Source organism: Varroa destructor, unplaced genomic scaffold, assembly GCF_002443255.2.
Source record: "Varroa destructor unplaced genomic scaffold, Vdes_3.0 BEIS01000001.1, whole genome shotgun sequence".
Lineage (NCBI taxonomy): Eukaryota > Metazoa > Arthropoda > Arachnida > Mesostigmata > Varroidae > Varroa > Varroa destructor.
The window spans coordinates 12,532,832-12,554,879 of NW_019211454.1; the positions used below are offsets into that span (position 1 = coordinate 12,532,832).

The 22,048-nt window shown below is 42.4% G+C and overlaps 1 protein-coding gene and 1 long non-coding RNA gene across 11 annotated transcripts in view; one reads left to right on the top strand and one right to left on the bottom strand.

Annotated features, from left to right (window-relative positions):
- Positions 1–22,048, top strand: part of LOC111243077 (stress-activated protein kinase JNK-like) — a 39,816-nt gene that overhangs the window by 9,439 nt on the left and 8,329 nt on the right. The window contains exons 1-3 of one of the 8 annotated variants that reach the window (XM_086976772.1): positions 9,246–9,404; positions 9,884–10,164; positions 15,444–15,588. The exons of 4 other annotated variants lie outside the window; for them this stretch is intronic. In XM_086976772.1, the coding sequence (XP_086832898.1) occupies positions 15,496–15,588 (93 nt within the window). In that variant the 5' untranslated portion in view covers positions 9,246–9,404; positions 9,884–10,164; positions 15,444–15,495. Of the gene's footprint in view, positions 1–9,245; positions 9,405–9,475; positions 10,165–15,443; positions 15,589–22,048 lie in introns of those variants that run through there. 3 more of the 8 variants (XM_022788138.2, XM_086976773.1, XM_086976774.1) reach the window with 3 other exon arrangements.
- LOC147758266 (uncharacterized) lies at positions 117–13,230 on the bottom strand. 3 transcript variants are annotated; one of them, XR_015318568.1, is made up of 3 exons: positions 12,833–13,230; positions 7,734–8,064; positions 117–7,258 (listed from the first exon to the last, which is right to left on the bottom strand). It is a non-coding gene; the product is annotated as an uncharacterized LOC147758266 (long non-coding RNA). The 3 variants fall into 3 exon arrangements; XR_015318566.1 differs by lacking the exon at positions 12,833–13,230 and adding an exon at positions 8,677–9,047; XR_015318567.1 differs by lacking the exon at positions 12,833–13,230 and adding an exon at positions 8,668–9,047.

The window sequence follows — 22,048 nt, forward strand, 5'->3', positions numbered from 1 at the left end:
CTATTATAGCTTCCCGTATATATTTGACTACATCTAGTTTTAGAAATATGCTAGTTCAGCCTATTGGATAGTCATTAAGGCATATTATAAACCCAAATAGACAAACGGCTGTCAACTACTAGATGACATCAGCTGCAGTCATGCTATGAGCTAACTACACAGACTGATATCGTTAGTGTGAGCTTCACGATGTCTAGCTGCTACATTCGGCGATGGGCGTTTTACGGCCGTACATTTAGGAGGTATCAGAGATAAATCGACATACAAATAAGTTATTTAAGCAATTTTTTAGTTTGATCGACTATCGACTTTAACTCACAAATCATAGCAGCTCAACATCATCTGCATGACTTAAACATGCGGACTAAGCTAATTAGTTAAAAACCTCGCCAATTTAACTTGCGTTTGCATTTATTTTCTGCCGTAAGTAAACCGTACTCAAACGTGTCTCCTTTTTTATGTTCTGCTGGCAGCCAATGAGGGGCGCCTTTCTCTCCACTTCCATACCTCCCATTTGTGTTCCCCCATTTTGATCAAGTTGTGGCGACAGGAACGAGTGTAACATTGCTGCTAAGAGTCGTTGTGCTAGTAATATCTAATTTCGTTCTATCCAAATTGTTCGTTTGCGTCTACCACAGCTTCTGCTCCTGACGTTATTTCCTGTCGGAAAAAGGTTATCGAGTACCGCACCGGCGAAGCAGCGACTCCATGTTGTCTGTCTGGCTCGGAGCCTTCGGTTAGCTACCTGGGCCTTCGACGGCACCTGCGCTCCCTCTAGAAGCTGCATCACCTATTAGGATAAGCAATCTTCAGAGCAATACTAAGAATAAACAAAAGCGACTTGAATATAGGAATAGAAGAATGGAGACTGAGAAGCGTTCGATGATTCGTTTAGTTTGTTTTAATCAACCTCTTGCTGGCTTTAAATGGCAAATGGTCCGTTCATGCCAGCGACGTCTGGCGTGTCGTTCGGTGTCTACAGGGCCGATGAGTCACTTTCTGTATAGCGACAAAGCAAATCCACGATCATAGTACTAACGGCAATCTATGAGAGCCATAGACGGCTAGCGACGGTGCTGCTTAGTGGGCAAGATGCAGCGACAAAGTTCGAGGACCCGCGCTAATATTATGTACACAGATAAAACATGATACATATTAATGTACTGAATTGATAATAAGATAGGTATCTGGTGGATGATGGTGATCTATACGGGGTATATAAGAACACAGTGCTTAGAAAGAGGTACTCGCTGAAATAGTTAGTAGGAACTAAAGTTGGATATAGTTCCTTGCTGTTGGTAGATATTCGTCACAAACAACGATAATCAAGCGCGTATACTTATATATGCATGTATGTGATTTACATTCTATGCTTCATAGACAAAATTATGCTTCGTCGCTTGTACAGATATTTAGAGCCTGGCAACTTTGAAAAAGTTGTTGTCTGTTACTTTGATATACTCGGTAAATAGATTCGTACATTATAAGTCTACTGATTATCCTTTTCCTCGAGTTCTTGATGATAATTATTTTTTTTTTTCATGGTTTAGTTCTTGAGCTAAGATAGAAGAAGAGAAAGCTGAAGGTCGAGGTAGGTATTTTCGTGTTTGCCGCAGAGCAGTTTCAGAAGCATTACAAGCCAAGTAGAACAACGGTCCGAAAAGTCTTCAGATTATACGTTAATCACTAAGATGATTTTGATCGCGAACAGCAGAAATATGTCCACGCGTCAGATTTATTTCCTGCTCTTCTGTCAATCAAAAGTAATGAAGGACATAACATGCAGCCTGAGAGTTTTCCAAAGGCAGTCAGTATTGGGCATTTATTAATGGCACAAAGGGTCATTACGGGAACTTCTTGAAAGCTGACTACATCATTGATCAAGCCGATGATTTTATGACAGCATCTTATAATTTGTAGAGTAGTATAGCCCCTCTATCATACAGATCGACATCTACAATACAGCTTTTGCACATACATAAAACACTGTTTTGGGTGTTGTATCTCATAAGATGCTTGAAGGTTTTTTGAGAGCTAACCATCCCCGCCGATTCTGTACACACGACGAAGTTCCTATTTATTAGAAAACAATTGAAAAGGCAAGGCTATTACCGCACAAGCAGAAGCCTCTGCACAATGCACCTGGCATCGATTTTCTCATATATACTGTTAACTCCTACGCGATGGATATTAGTATATGGTGCGGCGATATTTGCAAATAGATTAGGTTAGTTATTAAAGTCATACGCCAATATAATAATAATAGATAGACAATGTTCCAAGTTCTAATACAGGTAATGTGCGCTTTCCTGGAAAGTTATGCTCATTATTCAAATCATCAGTAGATATAAATATCGCGTTTTCGAGGCTGCCCATTTGGAGGCCGACCCAGAGAAGTTTCAGTTCTTATATTTATGGCTTTACTAATTCGGGCCGATGAGTCGTACGGCTTCTTGGTTTTTTGTTGCCATTGACGCAGTCTATAGAGTTCGTGCTCGGATCCCCCTTTGCGGTGTCGTTGTGTAAATCTTCACCTTCCTTAGCATAATCAGAAACGTATTGAGACTGTACACAATTTGTCTGGGCTTATTGCCTGTACAGATGATCGATCCGCTGTGCTGGCCTTAATCGCTATGCCAATTATAGTGTTTATTGTGGCGTCAAATGTTGCGACAACAATCAGCTAGCTTCAACTACTTCAACCTCTTCAGTGGTGATCTGATCTTCACTGTGAATAGAACGTAGCGCAGCTGTCGTCTGTGCCCGCAGCATTTTTGTCAACGGCGCCAGGCCGATGTACATGTCATTTTCACAAAGTCCTACGACATTGTCATAAATAACATAACCTTTTCGTAAGCGACGGATGCCGATGACCCGCACATTGTGATGATACTTGCTGTCATTTAAATCTACGAAGTAGGGTATTTTCTAAATGCCATTTACAGTTAGTTATCTTGGATCGGAATTAAAGAACAAATTATTCACAGCTTCTGATATCTATCCCTTTAGTCATTTGCACAGTTTTTAGTGTTGAGTATTTGGCAAAATAGATCTACACGTCGCTGGAACGTTTTTTACGTATCGCTTATTTGCAGTACCGGATCTAGTTGCTGGAGAGGGTCTTCGCAGTAATGACTTCGACAACGACGTCTGCGTCTATTGTGCTCGCAACGATTTGTCTGAAATTTCGTTTTTGCTCAACCTCATACGTCTCAATAGAATTAGCATTGCTTAGTCTCTTGATTGGCCTGTGAAATTCTGGGTCGTTTGGATCACCAGCGTTACCGTCCCCTAGCATTTTTTTTTTTTTTTTTGAATTTGAAATAGAAAATATGACCTATTGTTGAAACGCCTCAGCTGATGAGGCGTGCTGACGGTATCGGCTTAATCATCTAATTCATTACTAAGTGGAAACAACTTTATCGTAATGGTAACATTTTGAAGATTTAGACTTAATCATCTGTATACATGCACGCTATAGAAAAATGTCTCCATATTGCTCTGCATGAACCACGATTGCTTCGACAGATGGCAAAATTTACTGATGACAGCCATGTCTTGGAGAGCGCCTATTGATTGGCGAGGCTTTCGGCGATAGAGAAGAAACACTGAGTGTATATCTATGTCAGCCAAGAGTCTAGGGTTCCTAGACTACGTGTTTTTTTCTTATTCATTTGGAGCTAACAAGCCTAGTGCACTATTTTGGATAGACCCATCCGTATGGGTCAGATCCTCTCCCCTGAAAAACATCGTACTGTGCTTCTGTATTATGATTTCTGCCGTTAGCGTCCCATGCACTCTAGAGATACGATTCAGTATTGCCATGGTAATTATTCGTGAGTTTCTAAGGTCTGTTATGTATTAACTTACAACATCTACGTACCATTCTGTGTTCGTTTAATTTTGCTGTTATTATTTCAGGTAGACTATTACCTTTAGCTATGTCATAATACGAAAATGCTTATAGAGCGTTTCTGACATGTCAGAAATAGGAATCGTACGACGACGGCGACAACCACTCCTACCGTTCTAGTGATTTGCGATTCTTCATAGCGGGAAAAAGCAGCCGGTATCTGAATATTATGCTATAAACAATTTTCGGCTTGCGACCCGGAACGTTCCGAGATGATCTGCCTAGTTGACGATTGAAATATCAGGACACGACTACGACTGACGAGTGTTAAAGATAATTTTCCGCACTTGCTGTTGGTGTCGCTGCATCTGTTCGCAGAGCTTATATCGTATATATTGTCATCAAGCTTCTTTTAACGTTTACCGAAAGCATCGAAGATGGTGCCCTCATCAACAACGAAAACAGACATACTCACAGATATCGAAATGTATGTAGGATAAGCAGGGTTCATGGGGGTCATGTGGCTTCTATGAAATATCGCGGTGAACGACCTCCAGGCTATGTTTGCCAGATCCTTTTTGTTAATCGATTAGTTTAAATTTTGCGCCATAGTCGATGCACATTTCGTTCCCGTCAAATGGGCACAATAAGGTCTATACTTGATATTACTGCGACCGCTAACAACGTCCTAGTCGACTGTTCATTCATAATGGAAAACTTTCGTCCTATTGAAAAAAAGGTTAGCTGTATATTGAAATAATACCTTAACAGGACAAAAACTTGTAAAATATCGTTACGACTAAACTGATCTGCTTAAAACATCGCCATTGGCTGTGGTGGGATAACTCATTCACTCAGCTGTTTCGCTAAAACCGCTCGGCTCTCACGAAAGGGTCTAGTACTATTTTTGCACGTATCGGATTATTTGATGCTTCTGACTGCCATTTATGCGCTGACGACATTTATTTACTATGAACTTTATGGATGGTGGTCAATTTATCTACGAAAGATTGTCGAAAACCCGACACAATTGAGGCCTCTGATCAACTAAGCGTAGTTTTTTTGACGTGACAGGAAACCGTGATGAGAAACACGCACAATATCGTTACTGGTCAATTTGGCATTATTATTCTCAGTTGGACAGGCTGCCAAGTTCTGCCATTGGAACATATTATTAAGGCTTCATCTCTGTGTTATAATGTAACAGCAGTGGCATAAGTCATCATCGTCAAACTGGTGTATTCGTAAACTCACCGGAAAACTGGCCATTGAACCTTCGTTCCATAGCTGTGTGCTTAAACTTACAGCCAGGCCAGGACTCAATTTAACACAAATAGCTCTAATAAAAAGCTGTTGAACAACTCTGAACAAGCTTTTGTCGTACATCTATGTCCCAACTACTCTACTCATTGTCTATAATGGCTTAAACGGTCGATTTGCCCGTAACTCAGCGACCCTTTATGATCTTTTGCTGTCTAGGCAGAAGTAAGTCACTATGTGGTTAGCAAATGGCGAACTATATCGGTCAGCGCAGCTTTCCTCGCAGCAGGCACAATATCGTGGGCAGGTTCCGTTTGTGTGCCTGATAGCGTGACGTCTAGGAAGAATAGATCTGCCAACTAGTTTAATACAACTAGACTGAACCCGTCTGGTTGATCTATTGTTGTGCGAACAGATGTAGCTTATACTCATCGGTGTTCATTCGGCCAAGAGCAATACACCCTATGCAGTCTCTTGCGTTACCAGCAATTACCACCTTCGGGATAACCCTACAGGAGGAACTATCTGTCGTAGTGGGTGTCTGATCAGGGTTCTAATTTCGAGTTTACTTAATCGTCCGCTATAACTCAGCCATTTTCGGTCTTCGTCAGAAAAGTGCAGAAATTGAAGGCGGTTAGCGCAGCGGCGATGATGAATAGTCATAAAATTAGCTTGAGGAATAAATACGAAAATAAACTTATTTTTTTAGGTCAACGGCATTATTTCATGTAGACACTAGTCTCAATATTTTGAAGTCTAAACGAATTTCAAATAAAGCGCCATTGGGAAAAGTACTTATTTTTGACAAAATTGACAGTTCAGTACTCGATCCGTAATGCTGATAAGTGTTTAATTGGAAACCAGGCCTCTGTCAACCGGATGTACTATCTACAGTCCCCGCAGAATGGTCTCTGAAGATTTTCTATCTATAATAAGCGCAAAAGGGCCGAAGATGCACAGCTATTGTGCTTTAGAGCAAATGACATTTGACATGCACAACTTGCTATAGATAGGATAGCTCCTCGCTAGGGTGCGACCATAGGCGTGTATGAAAATTGCTGGAGTGACATATGGTCCATGCTTTAAGGTTTCGAACAATAGACAGCTTAGTGTTGTCTAAAAGGCTGAAATTAAGTTACATACCTTTTTGAACTTTAACTGGAAACTGAAGAGGAGAGCTCAATTGGTGTTCGTAACATTTTAAGTACTATATTATTATCTAATGTTTAGAAAAAGCACCCATTACAGAGCCATAACCAGAAAGGGAGTCGGGTTGTTAATTAAAATAACTAATCTGAAGCTTAGTACAGGAATCTATTATGAGCCGAAATGAAAGTTACATTACTCCAGCATACATGCTTTAAACACATAGTAAATAAACTCAATATGGAAAATAAGTGTAATAAATGACAACGGTAACTTTGTACCATCCAAACACAAAATGTCATACCTCTATGAGAACGTTGTGGGCAGAAGGGATCCAATTCCGCATAGCGGTCATTGTATGTTTATTCTTTCGTATATGTTATGTTTCCGACTCATCTCAATTGAAAGGCCCACTTTCATTTGCAAAGGCAGATATCTACACCTAGCTAATAGCGTGCTAAACGACAGAAACCAATCGACTGATAAAAAAAGATCGTTAATTTATATATAGCCAATGCTATTCTATGACAACTGATACCGTCTAATAATCTTTCACTGCTGTTACTCTGTCTGGTAATCTGCATTACCACAAAGAGCCTGTTTCGCCGCACTCTTAAGCGTACTCAGGAATCACTTAATAGCCCTGAATGAGATATTATTTTTTTGCTTAGATCGGAGGCATCGATCGCTTTCTGATTCTAGACTGAATTACCCAAACGGTAACGTTAATGACGGTTAATTGAATCGTAATCGTTAGCTGAGCATGAAATGTGCGTAAAAATGATCGTGGAAAATGTTTTTTAATTTTATGTAGTTTTTTGAAAAATCGTATGACGACTTTTCCTTAAAAGTATAAAGGTACCTTATACTCCACCGAGGAAGAAGGCTGCTCTCAGCCCTATGTACTTAGTGTGATCCGCACCTTTGAAGCACACCCAGCCTTAGAATGGGGTTTCTAAATCCGGACTCCTACTTTTGAACGTATTGTTGAGATAGTACCTAATGAAAAAAAGCAGTAATTTTAATGATATGTTTTACATGTATTAGAAGTACCATTCCTAGCAGTTATACTTATTTAAATATAACTACCATCCACCGGGATTACAGTTTCGATTCGGGACATAAACCCCCCACTAGTTAATTTCAAAGTATACTTCTTCACTTCTTTAGTACAACTGTGTGTGAAATGACATTGGTAAGTAATAATTTTGATAAAATTATATCGCCCAAATACGTTAGCGCGGAATCAAATTTTGTACTGATCACAGCTTTAGAAGTTCCAAAAAGGAAAATGCTCAAAATGGCTGAAAAGGCAAAGACCTTTGCTCAGATTTGTGAAGGCGGCTGAACTGTTTTTCACCATGATAAGTTTGTTCTTTCATTTTCAGAAATAGTGAGTGAAAGGATGCTCCCTATGACGAACAGTTGATAAACTTTACTCGATACCAAATGCACTGCCCTATATATGTATTACCTTATACAACTGCGACAAAGTCATGTACGTCGTGGTGACCCTTGCAACGACATAGCATAACCCATTGGGCTCATGGGGAGGGTTCTGAAACGACTCGTATGAGGGTGCCGTAGATGGGGATGTTGGCACAGCGCCCGTGTGTGTAACTCCACTGTCGACGTAGACTTAACAACGCAAATACATTAGGGCCGAAAACACGCCACTGAAGACCATGGACTTTCCATCCGGAGCAGCAACGTGGAAGGGGTTGGGGGAGGGTAGAAAAAAGAAGGACCATTTTTCGAATGTAGTGCAGCGACAGCTCCCATGTAATTTGAATTCCTTAAGTAGCCTATGGGAAAGTAGAACACAAGAAAAGTTGCGCGTTTACTGAGAACAACGTTTGCTGGGATGGTATTGTTGAATACAATGAGAGCCTTGTGGATTTACAAACGTAAAGACGGTAATCTTAAACACAAGTAATAAAAAAGTTAATTGTGTTATTTTGTTCGAGTTGTTTTGCTAGTCCTAATATAGTAACAATGAAAGTTACGTTACGATGCTGTAATGTACGATAGGCAGCGGTGTGAGTTAGTTTATGACGGATTTACCATCTGTTTATGTAGTTTCATACAATGACAATGTATCACGTAGATATTTTTCTATTAAAAAAAAATAAATAAATTAGAAAACTGCGCTTTCTGCCCGAGCTCAGCTACAACATACGTGACGCATAAGTATAGCAGCGCAGTCCTGCTATATTGTATATATTTATTCAGTGGCCTAATTCATCAAGGCGTCATTGCTGACACAGTTTAAAAATTGGTTACCATCTTTCCGTCAAAGTATCGTTCCGCCTTTACAAACAACCTTAAAAAATACATCTTTTGGATTCTGTGGTACTTCGTCTCTCCTTAATGGTGACAAAAACAATGGCTCTTCGATAGATACATACAAAGCTTACCAGTCGTTCTCAACAGCAGTATGCTGTTCTTGGATGCTTTGTTAGTGCGGAGCAGGAATTGTAATGCCACTACTGACCATTGTGATTATGGTCAAACATCGGGCCTTGCGGATTTATTCGAATAGCCTTTTTTCTGGAACTAACAGGTGACATGTCTCCGCTACAGGTACATTTGCCTGTTTTCCTTTCTAGCAGCATTCGAGTGTTGATTTTCTGTGATTTCGTGCACGCAATGGCGCTGACAGTTCGACGGCTACACCGGCTACCCTTTCCCTAGGCGCCTGGACTGCTCTCACGCGTAGCGTTTGGTCCTTCAATGGCCGCTCAATCTACTGGGCCAGCCAGCGATGATTCACCGAGGCCGTGGGTCCTCTCATCGGGTTGAGTGAGGATCGTGGCCAACGAACACATACACCCTAACGCGCTCCAAGCGTATCCATGTATCCCTATGTGGTTTTTGCAGCCGTCAGCAAGCCTACTCCGCACCCTTTCTACAATGGCTGCAGTCGAAAGTGAGCGGAGCAGAAGGATATACTAAGGCCATCTCTAGCGTGCGAGTCTGTAGCAACAATACGAATAATAGTTCTGTTTGTGAAGTTTGCTACGAACCGCGCAGGAAACTGTGCTAGCGATCGTTTATTCTTGTCTAGCGCACGCGTACGTTTCCGTAAGCAATTGTACCTTCAACAACTGTTGATCTAGCGGACAACATACACATGCTTTGCAAGGTTTGTTTCCTATAAGAGAGGAACAGTATCGTCACCTATTTAAGTGGTATGAAGTGTTGTGCATGTTACCAGCTGTTCGCCAGTGGTGTGAAAGTACCACTAGCCGTAGTTTTGGAGGATAGCAAACCTGTTTGGTCCGTGGATTGTATAAGGCGGCTTCCGCTCTCGTGTGATTTTAGATCAGGGAACAGGTGCATGCCGCTTTCCTATCTCCCCTCCATAGAAACAATCGAGGCTATCGGGCGCAGTGGCGTATAGATAGCATAGATAGCTGCGCGCAACAGGAAGAGCTCTCCAACAGTTGAAAAATCGTCTAACAGACTGTTGCTGTAGTTTGAATTTTAAAAGGGCGCGAACCAAACAGACTGGGAATGATATCAGAGGAACCCCATCGAGAAAGGGTGAAGACTACAGTTGGAGTTTTCTTTCGGCAAAAAAAATCAAATTTCGTGTACAGATTTTTGTTCATACTTCTTTAGGGAATATCTTCTTCTCTCGCTTTCGAGAGCGAACGGACAGGGCCATTGTCTGGCCACTGGAAAACAACACTTGGTGGAAGTGGCACAATGCTATCAGGTTTCCATCGTTTCCGGTATTTTCTAATCCGTAGCCTTGACAACGTTGCGGCTCCGAAGAGTTTCATCAAATCATCCTCCGTCTAAGAGATATTGATCACTACGCGTTTCGCAGACGTCAATTTTTACCGCCATAATTGTACAACACGGCAATAGCATAGTGCATCATAATGACTATCAATAAGGTGAGTGTAAGCTCTTCGAAAAAGACGTATTTATACAGATACCGCTGAGTAATCCGAAACATGGTGCCAATCCTTTAGGGTGGTAAATTTCAGTACACAAAACATTTGTACTAATGGAGGTGGTAATGAGGAGCCGATATACGCTTAGAAATTGAAATTTAGGACGAGGAGAATTTAGTTGAAAGGATCATAGAAGTGAGTCGAAGTTATTGCCTCATTCGAGAAAGCAAACGTATGCGTTTCTACACGAAAGTTTATTCTCTCATAAATTGTATATTTAATTTATCGATTACATACGACTACTTGTAGTAAGCTCAATAATAAGTATTATTTAGCGCTTGTTCGCTTAGCTTCGGAATAGAATCACATGAAAACGTCCCATTGGAATCGTAGGGATAGTATCTCAAGATGGCGGTAAAGTCAGAGCCTTGGTCAGAATTTTTTTCATCAGTACAAATTGTACGCTACATTTAATCATCGCTATTTCGAACAACCGAGCTAAATAAAGCTCAAACTTGCCTATGGTGCTTGATTGTGTCGAACGACAGTGTTACATCATCGCTATACAATAGAAGCTTTCCTCAGCATTCTGCAGTTCCCATTAGCGGTTAGCAAGTACCACGAGTGAATGAGAATAGCCTTCCCTAGACCCAGATGCTAATATACCCAACCCGTTATGGGACGTTTGTAACTAATTCTTGACCAATGAAGTAATCATCATTGAAGCTGAAATACCAAACACGGAAATTTACGTCCTCTTCTATTAGACTCCGAATCGAATTAGATTAATAAACGTGAAAATGCAAACTCTTCTCTACGCACGCACATTCTCATTTTCTCAATTGAAGGTACGTTCTTCGGACGTACATACATACATACATACGCTTTTAAGTGTAATTTAGCATAGGATTTCTTTTAACTGTTAGGAGTAATGTGAAACAACGGTGCTCCATAGGGCCTTTGGAGAAGTTTAGAGCAGCCTGTAGATGGCCAGTAAAGGTTTTGCCGCTACAAGATAGGACTAAACAGAATTAGAATTGCTCTAAAGAGTAGTTGGCTTTGTTACAATAATATATTAACTAGCGAACTACTCTATTGGCGGACGTCATTCATGAACAGCCCGGCATTAATAGTACTTTTGCATCTAGTAAACATGAGGCTGATATAATAAGTTTGACATTTCACCCCCAAGTACATGCGTCCGCCTTTGCCCATTCCGATTTAAAGTTAAAGCGCATTCCGTATATTCAATGACTTTGCTCGAAAGTAGCACATGTGTGTTTAATGTGAAGGGCCAAGTGACAACCTATAGGCTAGCGGCTAGAGTTTTTTTTACTCGAGCCGCGTCCGAGCTAGCAGATGTTTATTGTTCACGTTCCTGATCGTGACTATACATAATAGATAGGCACACTGTCCACAATCGGCATTGCACCCCTATAGACAGGGGGTCGTTGTTTACGAGCAGGCTTATCCTTATTACTTATTCGAGTTCCGATTACGATTCGACGCCAAAAGCTTCCTTTAACTCTAATAGCCGACGACGAAACTTGACGCCAGCCAGGCGCCGCCGCCGCCGCTGCTACTGCTACTGCTACTGCTACTGCTGACAGCCGTTCCCTACAATACAGTTTGAGCCAGGTTGACGCTCATCTACGAATCGGTTCTACAATTCACAGTTTTTTTCTCATATTATATGTGCGCCTCTCGAATCGCATGACCTCCCGAAGGCTCGCCGCGCCAAAGTAGTTCAGCAGCTCGTCTGTGAATGATCAGCAATTAGATAGTAGCGGGTATGGACGGATAGGATTTTTTGGCCGTCGCAGATGATACTAGGTGGACACTTGGTCCTTTCTCTCTGTATGCGCCGGTCGTTGTATCATTAGCGGTCGCTGAGCGGTTGGCGCACTATCTCCGCAGCTGTTTTTTTCCTCAATAGTCCATACGATTGGCGTTTGCTGATGACAAACGTCACCATCACTGTCGCCGTCGTCACTGGGTCGCATGCAGCGGTCGCTGCTCCGTCACAGCCGTGATAATCGTCGACCAGTTGGCGGGGCTGGTAAGACAACGGTCGTGCCACTATCGTCGTACGCCGACAAAGTGAAGCTGAGCCAAGGGAAGTGGAATTGAGCCAGTCTACAACTCTACTGTAGTTAGCGGCAACGGCAAGTTGTAACTGTGTGGATGCCGTATCGCTCCCTTTCGCGCCGCTTGCCTTCGCTCGTCTGTGCTTATTATGATCGTAGGTGACGATGTTCAGCGTCGTCGACCGATCGTTGGTATACTAGGTGCGGTTTTTGTTGGAAGCGCGTATGCAACAGGCTAAGAGGCCTATTTTCCTTACCGACAGCCGTATGTTCGTGTGCTAAAGATACGAAGACGCTTAGGACGACGAAGAATTGACTGCGTTGTTCATAGATGCTAGGCTAATCTCGTTACAGCTCTGGATAGTTATCTTCAGTACGTACTTACGTATTATAATGGATTCGATTTAATCTACTATATCATTTACTTTACGTAAAACAGTGGATAATAACAGCACCAATAATAAACTTCGATTGTTTACCTCGACTTCTCTCAGGTATATGAACTTATCGTTAAGAACTGACGTTGTTGCATCGTACAATAATTATTAGTGATACACGTTATTACATATGTGCGCTGATACCTGTCGAAACAGCAACATATTTCCCGCTGTTAAAAATTCAAGCTACGACGGTGCTGACAACGTCCCTGTGCAACAACACATTTTTCTGATGAACTCCTTGATGATTTACACAGGCAAATGTATTATTATGTTATAAATATACTATTACGAATCACTGACGATCGGAATTGACGACGCTTTTGAGTGGGTGCCAAAGAGCAGATTAATCACCTGTTCTGGCTGGCTACCGTACAACATTGCATTAAATCAATACACACAGATAAGCTTCATATTAACTTATTGCCATCACGTATCGCCCACGACGAGAACAGACAGACATTACGTGTTCGAATGGCGTACTGTGGAGAGGCACCGCAACGTTGAGGGGACTCTGCCTTCCACAATCATCTGCCTACGTTAAAATGGCTTAGTTAAGAGTGGCTGAAACATGGTCTGCGATCATTATATAGGTGACAAATTGCGCTCACTAGATAAACGCCTACATATCTCAAACGAGCAACCCCTCTTACCTGCTCGCTGCCAGCGGCCCGGCAGCTCTACGGAAGGCGCACGTTTATCTATAGGCGATCCTTTCAATAGGCCGTCGACTTGTTACTTTCCTACATGATGATACACTCAAAACTCGCCGAAGTAACATCCCTTCATTCAGATCATTCGCTTGCCGACTAAATCGTTTTAGCCTAGAAGAGTACGGCGTCCTTTTTTACGTATAGCGTTGCTTACCATTAGTTATCACTGCCAGCAAATATAGTCGCCACGAGTAGAAACTCTTACTTAATAGATAGTGTAGGTTAAGACATTTGTGACGGTGATGACGAGTTGGAAAAGGGGTAAATAAGGATAGTTTTCAGCCCTCGTAGGAATGAATAGCTTCTATTTTATAGCGTCTAAAATTTGCGTTACTGCCCGTATGACATACCCGTGTAACGATAGGTGTGTCCCTAAATTTCTATTCAAGTTGTCACAGTTGAAGCGAGAGCCCATCAGTGTCACAATAACTTAAAGTTAGTCACACAGCCAAGCTACAAAAGCGCATGAGAAAGATAGAGACTCACAAGGGATCGGCAATCGTCGAGAAAGTGTACAAACTAAAGAGGTATTTAGTAAACAACAAACAAACCGCCCATCATTGAATAGAGCTAACGTTAACGGTGGCGAGTTGTAGTAGTACAAATACCAGTTGTAGTTTTGGCTATTAACTTCTCTGTTGCGTCCTTCGTGCTTCTCCGGCTTAAACGAAAAAGCCAGAACCGGTTGATGGGCGAGATAATAGCGTCCACCGAGACACGGCTGCTGCAGTCCCTTGAAGATAATCTGGAATGTCTATGGACATCCGAACCATACCAATCGGTACTTGGCCAGGTTGTTTGTTCCACTGACCTGCTGTGTCATTGGCGAAAATGAAGAAGGGTTTCAAATAAACCAGTAAAACGCTACCGTCGATACCGTAAGATGTTGTTGGTGTAGCTCCCTGTAAAAATGGCGGTGCTCGATGCTAAGTGGTGCATTACGCTCGATAGATGTAATTAGGGTTCGATTCTCATCAAGCGTCAGGCAAGATTACGTTACCTAATTGATGAACAACTAGGTCAATGATCAGGACAACAGGAACTTGAGATTCCTTTACGGTAACCGTCGCATGTTGGCACAATGATAAAATTCATCTAAGTATAAATAGTGTTTTTAAAAGAGATGTCTTCTAAGGAGTTTGAAGTGTATTATACAACAAACGCGGGACAGTAATACACTCCTCATTGTGTATCGATTGGGTTACGCAACGCTGTGGGTCTCGTCTTAATTTCGATTAAGGTCGATTTTTACCGTTCCGCAATTTATCATTGGGTGGTCAAGTATGCTGTCGACTGAGAACACACAGAAACCTCAGTCAGCAATGGAGCTCATAAGGCTCACCACGGTCGGCACACTTACGGAGGTATTACCAGAAAATCTTTATTGTCTTTCGTATGTAATCCGCTAGAGACAACAAGAATGACTTGCTTAACGTAAATTGCAATTTATCAGCGTAAAATTTCGTTTTAATAAAAATAGCAGACGTATATTAGAATGTCTGATTTTTCACTCGATTCATCAGTCAGAGCGCATCTGTGCTCACATTGATAGGGTAGTGAAATTTCGTTCATAGATCTTTATTTTGTTCATTTTTTTGAGCCTGACCAACTGCTGTGCATCCCTGCGCGTCAATACCGGGGTAGCGTATCTAAAAAAGCATCAAAATATATTGATCTACTCCATGAGTAATTATCGAGCCGTCAAATAGGTTTAATCGAATTTTACACCCTTTACACGTACAATTGCTTCATGAATTCCGTTCGTAACTTGTTAACATTTTATAGACGAGCGTTTGAAAACCTAGTTATGCTTCGAAAATGACCCTTTCACTTCCTCTATAATTCTATTGTCTACGCATTTCTGACGACTGCATTCTGCCTGAATAAATGAACAAATTACTATACAGGCTAAACACACACAAACACTCTCAGGATATCGTATCAGATAATTATATTCGCTATTTTCAGCAGCCCACAAAGTCCAAAACATTACTTTTGCATTTCGTTAGAATTCTACGTATCTAATACATTTGTACGGGCAGGGTTTTTTTTTTTCTAGCTCGAGCTAACGCTGTAGACGTACTTATAGCGACGATGCGTCCAAGTCGTACCGCAAACAATGTCCGCTATCGGCTGTACAAGATCACTTCATTTTTTTTTCTCGTTCGGGCACGTTCGTCGAAGAAGGTGAGAGATCACATGACTTAATAAGTTTATATTATATAAGATTCACTTCTAACAGCAGAGAAGTGAACGTCAGAAGAAACTTGTGGCCTGCTAAACATTGTACCTTTATCGAGCGTATTTATTTAAAAAAAAAAAAAAAAAATACCTCCAAATTATAAAATTTTATACTAACAAATGATCAAAACGAACACGTTTTTAAAGAGATTATCAAAACGTGGAGCCATGTCATACCTATGTCCCAATGTAAGCTTAACAAACTGATTGCTTATCGCCAAACCTTCGATGGGACAAAGTATACATATGTACCGCTAATACTAAAGTGGACGCAACCAGTGCCGCATTTCGAGGTTACCATCATTATATTAGCTTTCTCTATGCCCCTATTGTTGACCGTAACTTGACAAATTTTGCACAGAACATGCACGAGCCGGCAGTGTATCAGAGCGGGTATATAAATTCGATTTAGAATTATATATATGCATACATATTTTTTGGGTAATGTTGCGGTATATTCAAGTATTCTATGATGAGACGGTGTCATCACCTGCTAGCGTAATTACCTATTACGCTAACCTAACCTAACCTAACCTAACCTAACCATGTTCGAAAACACTCTAAAAATTGCATACGTAAGTTGAGTTTTTAGAATGTAGATTTACGTCCGTCTCTTTCATGACCTACTGGTGACAACGAGCAGTTTACCTAAACATTTTACATACTCTATATGCATAATGTGGTGAAATTTTATTTCTTCGTCGTGTTATTTAATGCTGGCATTGAAGTAGACGAATCTAAATTTGTGACAAACCTCCGACTCTAAAGGTCCTTTATCTTCTATTAGGCCTTTGACATCACCACTGGCCGATCGGTCGCCGTTTTGCGTTCATGCATTTTTAGTCCTGTTATTCGACGGTGTGTAAAGGCGCCATAACAAGACAGATAGTAAATATATGATGACTGTGGCCTTCTGTCGGACATTCTATAAAATTAAGGACTTCCAACAAAATTATCTTACTGGGATTTACTATTATACAAACGGATTTATCAAATGGCGTTAAGACACGAAGCTTTTTCGACGTCCCTTCTGAGGTATGTAGTCACTGCCGCTAGGCGGGAAAGCTCACTTCAGACTCACCTAATGTGTAGAAAATAGCAAACGTAATATATAACGCTTTATTTCCTTTCCCTTAATAGTGCTTGTATAACAATATACTTAAAATCGTTTCTGTAATAAGCGACAGCGGAACTACGCTGCGTTGGAACAGAATAGAACGCACTGATTAGAAGTATCGTGAACTTACTGAACTGTTCACAAGTTTTTAAATAGTATACAGTGCAGCTCAAACTTATGTGTTGTTCAATAAAAAAAAGTTCTATAATGGCCCAGTTTGAGTGGAGATTAGTTCGTTCATGTCTACTGGGTTACGTCGAAACGATTCGAAGACAAAAATTCAGGCGCATCTTTATTTCTGTACTTATACAGAGATATGATAATAATTTTCTTCTCCCTTCTCCTTTTTCCTGTCGCATCTCATTACATGTAAAAGGAATAAGTGTAAATAATTATCGCCGTCACAAGCATCAACTGCATTATCATGAGTACACGACTGAAAGAAGGAATAAATGACCGTGTTCATCGAGGCTTTAACGCTTACTTATTCGGAGGTCGGACACTGCGAGTAAACAAGCGACAGATATGAACGAAAAGAAACATAGAGGGAACGTATGATCCAGACATTAGCTCATCCGTACGCTTTTGTCATTATACCTCCGGCGACCCGACGTCTGCTTGCCATGTGGTCAGTCGTTTGAAACCCCCTGCACCAGGGCAGACCGAAAGGCCGGCTTCCACGCTAGCTGAATAACCGATGTCGTGTGGTCCCTGAGTGTTAAATATAATTGACTGACGGACAGACTCCGAACGCAATGTGAGTGCTTGAGCAAGCAATAGTTTGGTTAGCGGGTGTTAAGAACGCCGCTGGCTCGGTGAAGTAAGGCTTTTGACCGAGTACAGCTGTAATGAGCTGGCCGGCCATTTTTCCCTTGGTCGTTCTGTTCTGCTCGCTTGCTGACTTAATCTGTACCCTATGGCGATACTAAGTCTCTCCTAAGAACAGTAAGGCAAATGGGGCTTTCCCGTAGGCCTACTAACCTTGGGGCAAATAGACAGAAACGCCAGGGGCAGTCCGGAAAACGAGCATGACGAGAACGTTATGGCCCGGTTTCCCTGTCCATGTTATCCCTACTTTCTCATCGGGCAATGCGCAAGTTCTTTTCAGTATTTTAGTACTACTAGCAACCAAACCGTTATACAGCTTCGTAATGGTTTAGTGTAGCTGTCTTGCTTTGGCGGGATTTCGTGCGGGGCCTGTGGAGCCTCTCGTGAAAGGGCCTGGGTCTTTTCGCGTGGCCGTTGCCAGCAAAAGGCGAAGTTGTGCGACTCTGCGTTGGGCGGCGTTCCGTTGACTAGCGGCGGGCCATCGGCCAGATCGATGCGCTCCAGACTCTATGACGCCTTCGAGGGCGGAGTAGCCTCTGGACTTGACTGTCTACGGGTCTGCTGCGGTAGCAGGCTACGGACTACATAGGCATGGACAGCTTAGAGCTTTATATACGGCGGTGTTCGGGCCTGCTTCTATCGAGCGGAGTCGTACTAGCAGTAGTAGCGGCGAATGATTTCGTTTCTGTATATATGACTCGTCGAGCTAAACGAAAGATACCGGAGAGTTGCCGCCATTCTGGCGGACGCCTGCATCAGCGTACCGTGTTGAATGTAGCGGCTGCTGCTGCTGGCTCGGCTGTAAAGCGTACACCGGTACTACACGAGTGGCACCCCCGCAAACCCTGCACGACGGCTAACGGCACAAGTGCGGATGTGCCGGCTACGGAACACTGCGCCAGGCAAGAGACAATCTGCAGCAAGAGAGCACATACTATACTCAGCCGCTGTCCAGCGATAGGAGCGGATTGGCTGGCGCCAACAAGACCCGTCGGGTAGTACGCCGCCACATGATTCGGTGCACGACGACACGGCGCTCACGACCTCAGCGAGAGCGGTAACAGCAGCTCATTAACGGAAACAATCGTTTTCGAGCAAACAGTACTCGCATCCGCTCAACAAATTCTTACTTGAGCTGCCTGCAGTCAGTAGTCCCCCTGACGCCACAGTTACCCTGGGTACTTACGCTGTTTCTGTATCTTGCCTGCTGTAAGCATTCGGCGCGTGTCCCGCTCATATAGTTCCACAAGGTGACCTGCTGTCTCGAAGCTTACAGATAACTTGCAATGGACACATTGGTTTACGCCAGCTGATAACGAGTTCTGGTGGTGCCGTTCTGTCGCGACAAATGCTGATTTCATTAATTTGTCTGGCTGTCATGTCTAACTTCTATCCTTCTACCGTGCTATTGGCCTACAAGCCCCTCTGATGATTGCGGATCTGTTACGAAGTGACTGTGATAGTGCGAGGTTGTGAATTTGATTACGGTGAACTTGGCGCGCTGATATATAAAAGTTGAACTCATTCGGCAAATGTTGTTATTCGACGTTGTTCTACTTTGCAGATTCTCTACCATGCCAAACCGAACTTAACGAAGGAAAAATAGCATCCGCCATCTCCGGGGAATTTCCTGGGCATTGATAGCATTTCCACAATAGTTGATCTTCGGAAAAAAGCCAGTGCCATTACGTAGTCGAGGCTTTACTGTTTGGTATTAAATCAGTCTATCCCCGTTACTTTTCATCTCATTGCTTGTGGCCCTATCCGACGATACTATTAACCGCTACGGCGTCAGTCACATAGCTGGATTGGTTACCGTGATTCCCTCTTGAGGCAATCTTGTCATCAATGTTCACTGATACCGTTGCCGATATGCTAGTTAGCCTTGAAACGAGCGCGTCTCAGATACTTTGAGAAGCCTAGTGATAAAGAGCTAGCAGTTGTACAACATGACCCTTGGCAACAACAAGTCTTTCCCATCGACAGCTACCGATCACGCCGACGCAGGAGCCCCTACAGACGACTGATCATTATAGCAGCAAGCAAATACGTTACATATATTCCTGTCGAAGATAACTGGGTGACTAAGTACTGCATCGGCGTAATTGCCAGTGATCTACGCAGGCGAAACTAGGAACGATTCATAGAAAGTAACTGATTGAAATCGTGTTTTAAGTACGTGTGACGTTTTTGTAACGTCAATGGACTCATTAATTGTCCAGTGCATAACTAAACTCTCAGTCCAGCAGGGTGCGAATGATCGAGCAAAAATGTAGCCAAAACCGCAGCCGTCACCGGGAACAACACAACGATATCTGTTCGCGTCTCGATCGGGTACATATCGTTCGTCGCCGTATTCAGACAGATAATTAATAATAAGTTCTACGGCTGCATAGAAGAATCAGTTAATATCTACTGACTAGCGTCTAGCGCGTCCTTCGAGGCCTCCGACTGTCAAAACAGGCAAACAACTTAAGCGAAGCAACTGTACATTGCTCTTCGTACTGTGCTTCTCGATCGTGCAGTTGGTTAAAGCAACTTATCTCTAGCCTCTTACATGTCTATCGGAAAGCGACTAATTTAAACAGGGGAATTTAATCGGCCCCGATCATCGCGAACGGCATATTCAAGCTTTTGTCGTAGCTCGCTCAATTCACCGCCTATAGCGGAACTTCCACCTTTTGATGCTATTAGAGTTTAGAAAGACGCGTTTCGGAAACTATCATACTTTTAACCGTTACATGTTCTTCTACTCTGCTACTACAAATACGGTATACGACCTAGCCAAAAACGCTAGATTATTTAGAGAACAAGCTTTTCTCACCGCACGGAATGAAACCTCCACACCTGAGCTAACCACCGAGAGCTTTATTGTGCCTTACTAATTTTGGACTTCTGACAAATAACACATTCGAGCTATTGGACTGCGTAAATTTCTCTCTATGCCGAAATCAAGTTGATCAATTAATAGGTAACATCGTGTCAATCATGTTGTTCGCGCGAAGAACAGTAACTTCTGTATATTGGCCGCTTCCGTTGATTCGTGCGTAGACGCTTTTTGACAGTCTTGCAAGACCCTCGTTCTGTTGCGGGTTGTCCGACGAGCAAAAGTTACCACTTATATACTCATCGTTCAGCCGTTTGCTGTACTTGAATTGCTAGTGTTGTTGCTTTCATCGCCGTCGTCCTTCCTTCCTTCCTTCCTTCACCCGTCGTCTACTGCTGCTAAGATGCATCGCCGGCCATAAATTCTTGATGAAATGAACATTGTCTAGCAAGTAACTCTCGATTCGTCGAAGGATTCGACCAGAGACTGAAAACAGTCAACGTTTGACTTGCCCTCGCCTGGACGGGAGAGCGGAAAATAGTGTAACCGGCCGAAAGTGAATTTTCGATACTACTAGTTGTAGTGACGGAGGTAGAAGCGTGAAGAGCAGCCGTTAGGCAAAACCACTTTGTCCCGGTGAACACAACTGGCCGACTTGAAGAAATCTTACCTAGATCGACAAGGACGCTAAGCAAAAAAACCGTCGACGATATAACACCTGTTTGCAGTAACGGCTCATTGTCATAGACGAGCCGCTCGTCAGCTCGTTATATTGTAGTTGTATAGGTCGTAAAAGCATCGACGCTAATAGCACCATGGACGAAATAGTCAGTTACTCACCACCGCTAAGTTACAACGGCTATTTGCCAGATACAGAAACATCTGTGCATCATCCTTTCTAAAGTAGAATATTTTGAGTCCGAGGATCGGGTCTTGGCTGTTTCCGAGGCGGAGAACACTGTCTATGTAAGCGGTCCTTGCCTTGTTCAGCGTCTATACGCTAACTGTATGGAAGGAACGTCAAGAACGGCGAAGCTTGACAGCCACATAGCAGGACAAAAGTGGTCCGACAACAAACTATGGACAGCTTGAATGTATGTGCAATTTGCTATTATCCAATCAGTAATCTATTTCATAACTGTTATTACCGTATTGACCCAAGAGCTAGGCGTTGGGTTTCGACTGTGGATCGAAATTTCTCGATCAATAGTGCCATTGAAATTAAATATAGGCAACAAAATGAAATTTATCGTGACCCAAGACACTGATAGCAATTATCTTGGACGAATGAAAATTCTTAGAAAATATCATACATGCAAGCTCTATGTAAGCTTGAAACTTGTCCTACATTGCATTACATACGTACCACCTATGTACGTAGTTTTAGGTTCGCACTGCTACCTTCTTCAACAAATACTAAACAGTATTACATTTATTATTTGATAGTGACTTGTAGCAGTGCGTCATGGCTGACGCTTTCCGATATCGGAAATAGCTCGAGTAACCCCTTAAAGATTACACAGTTACGAAAAGTTCAGTAGGCTTACCGGTGTCAAATGCCATTACGGCTTACTATATCTTCATATTCTATATTTTTTGGAGCAGTTATTTCCACAGTTTACAGCGTTGTAGGT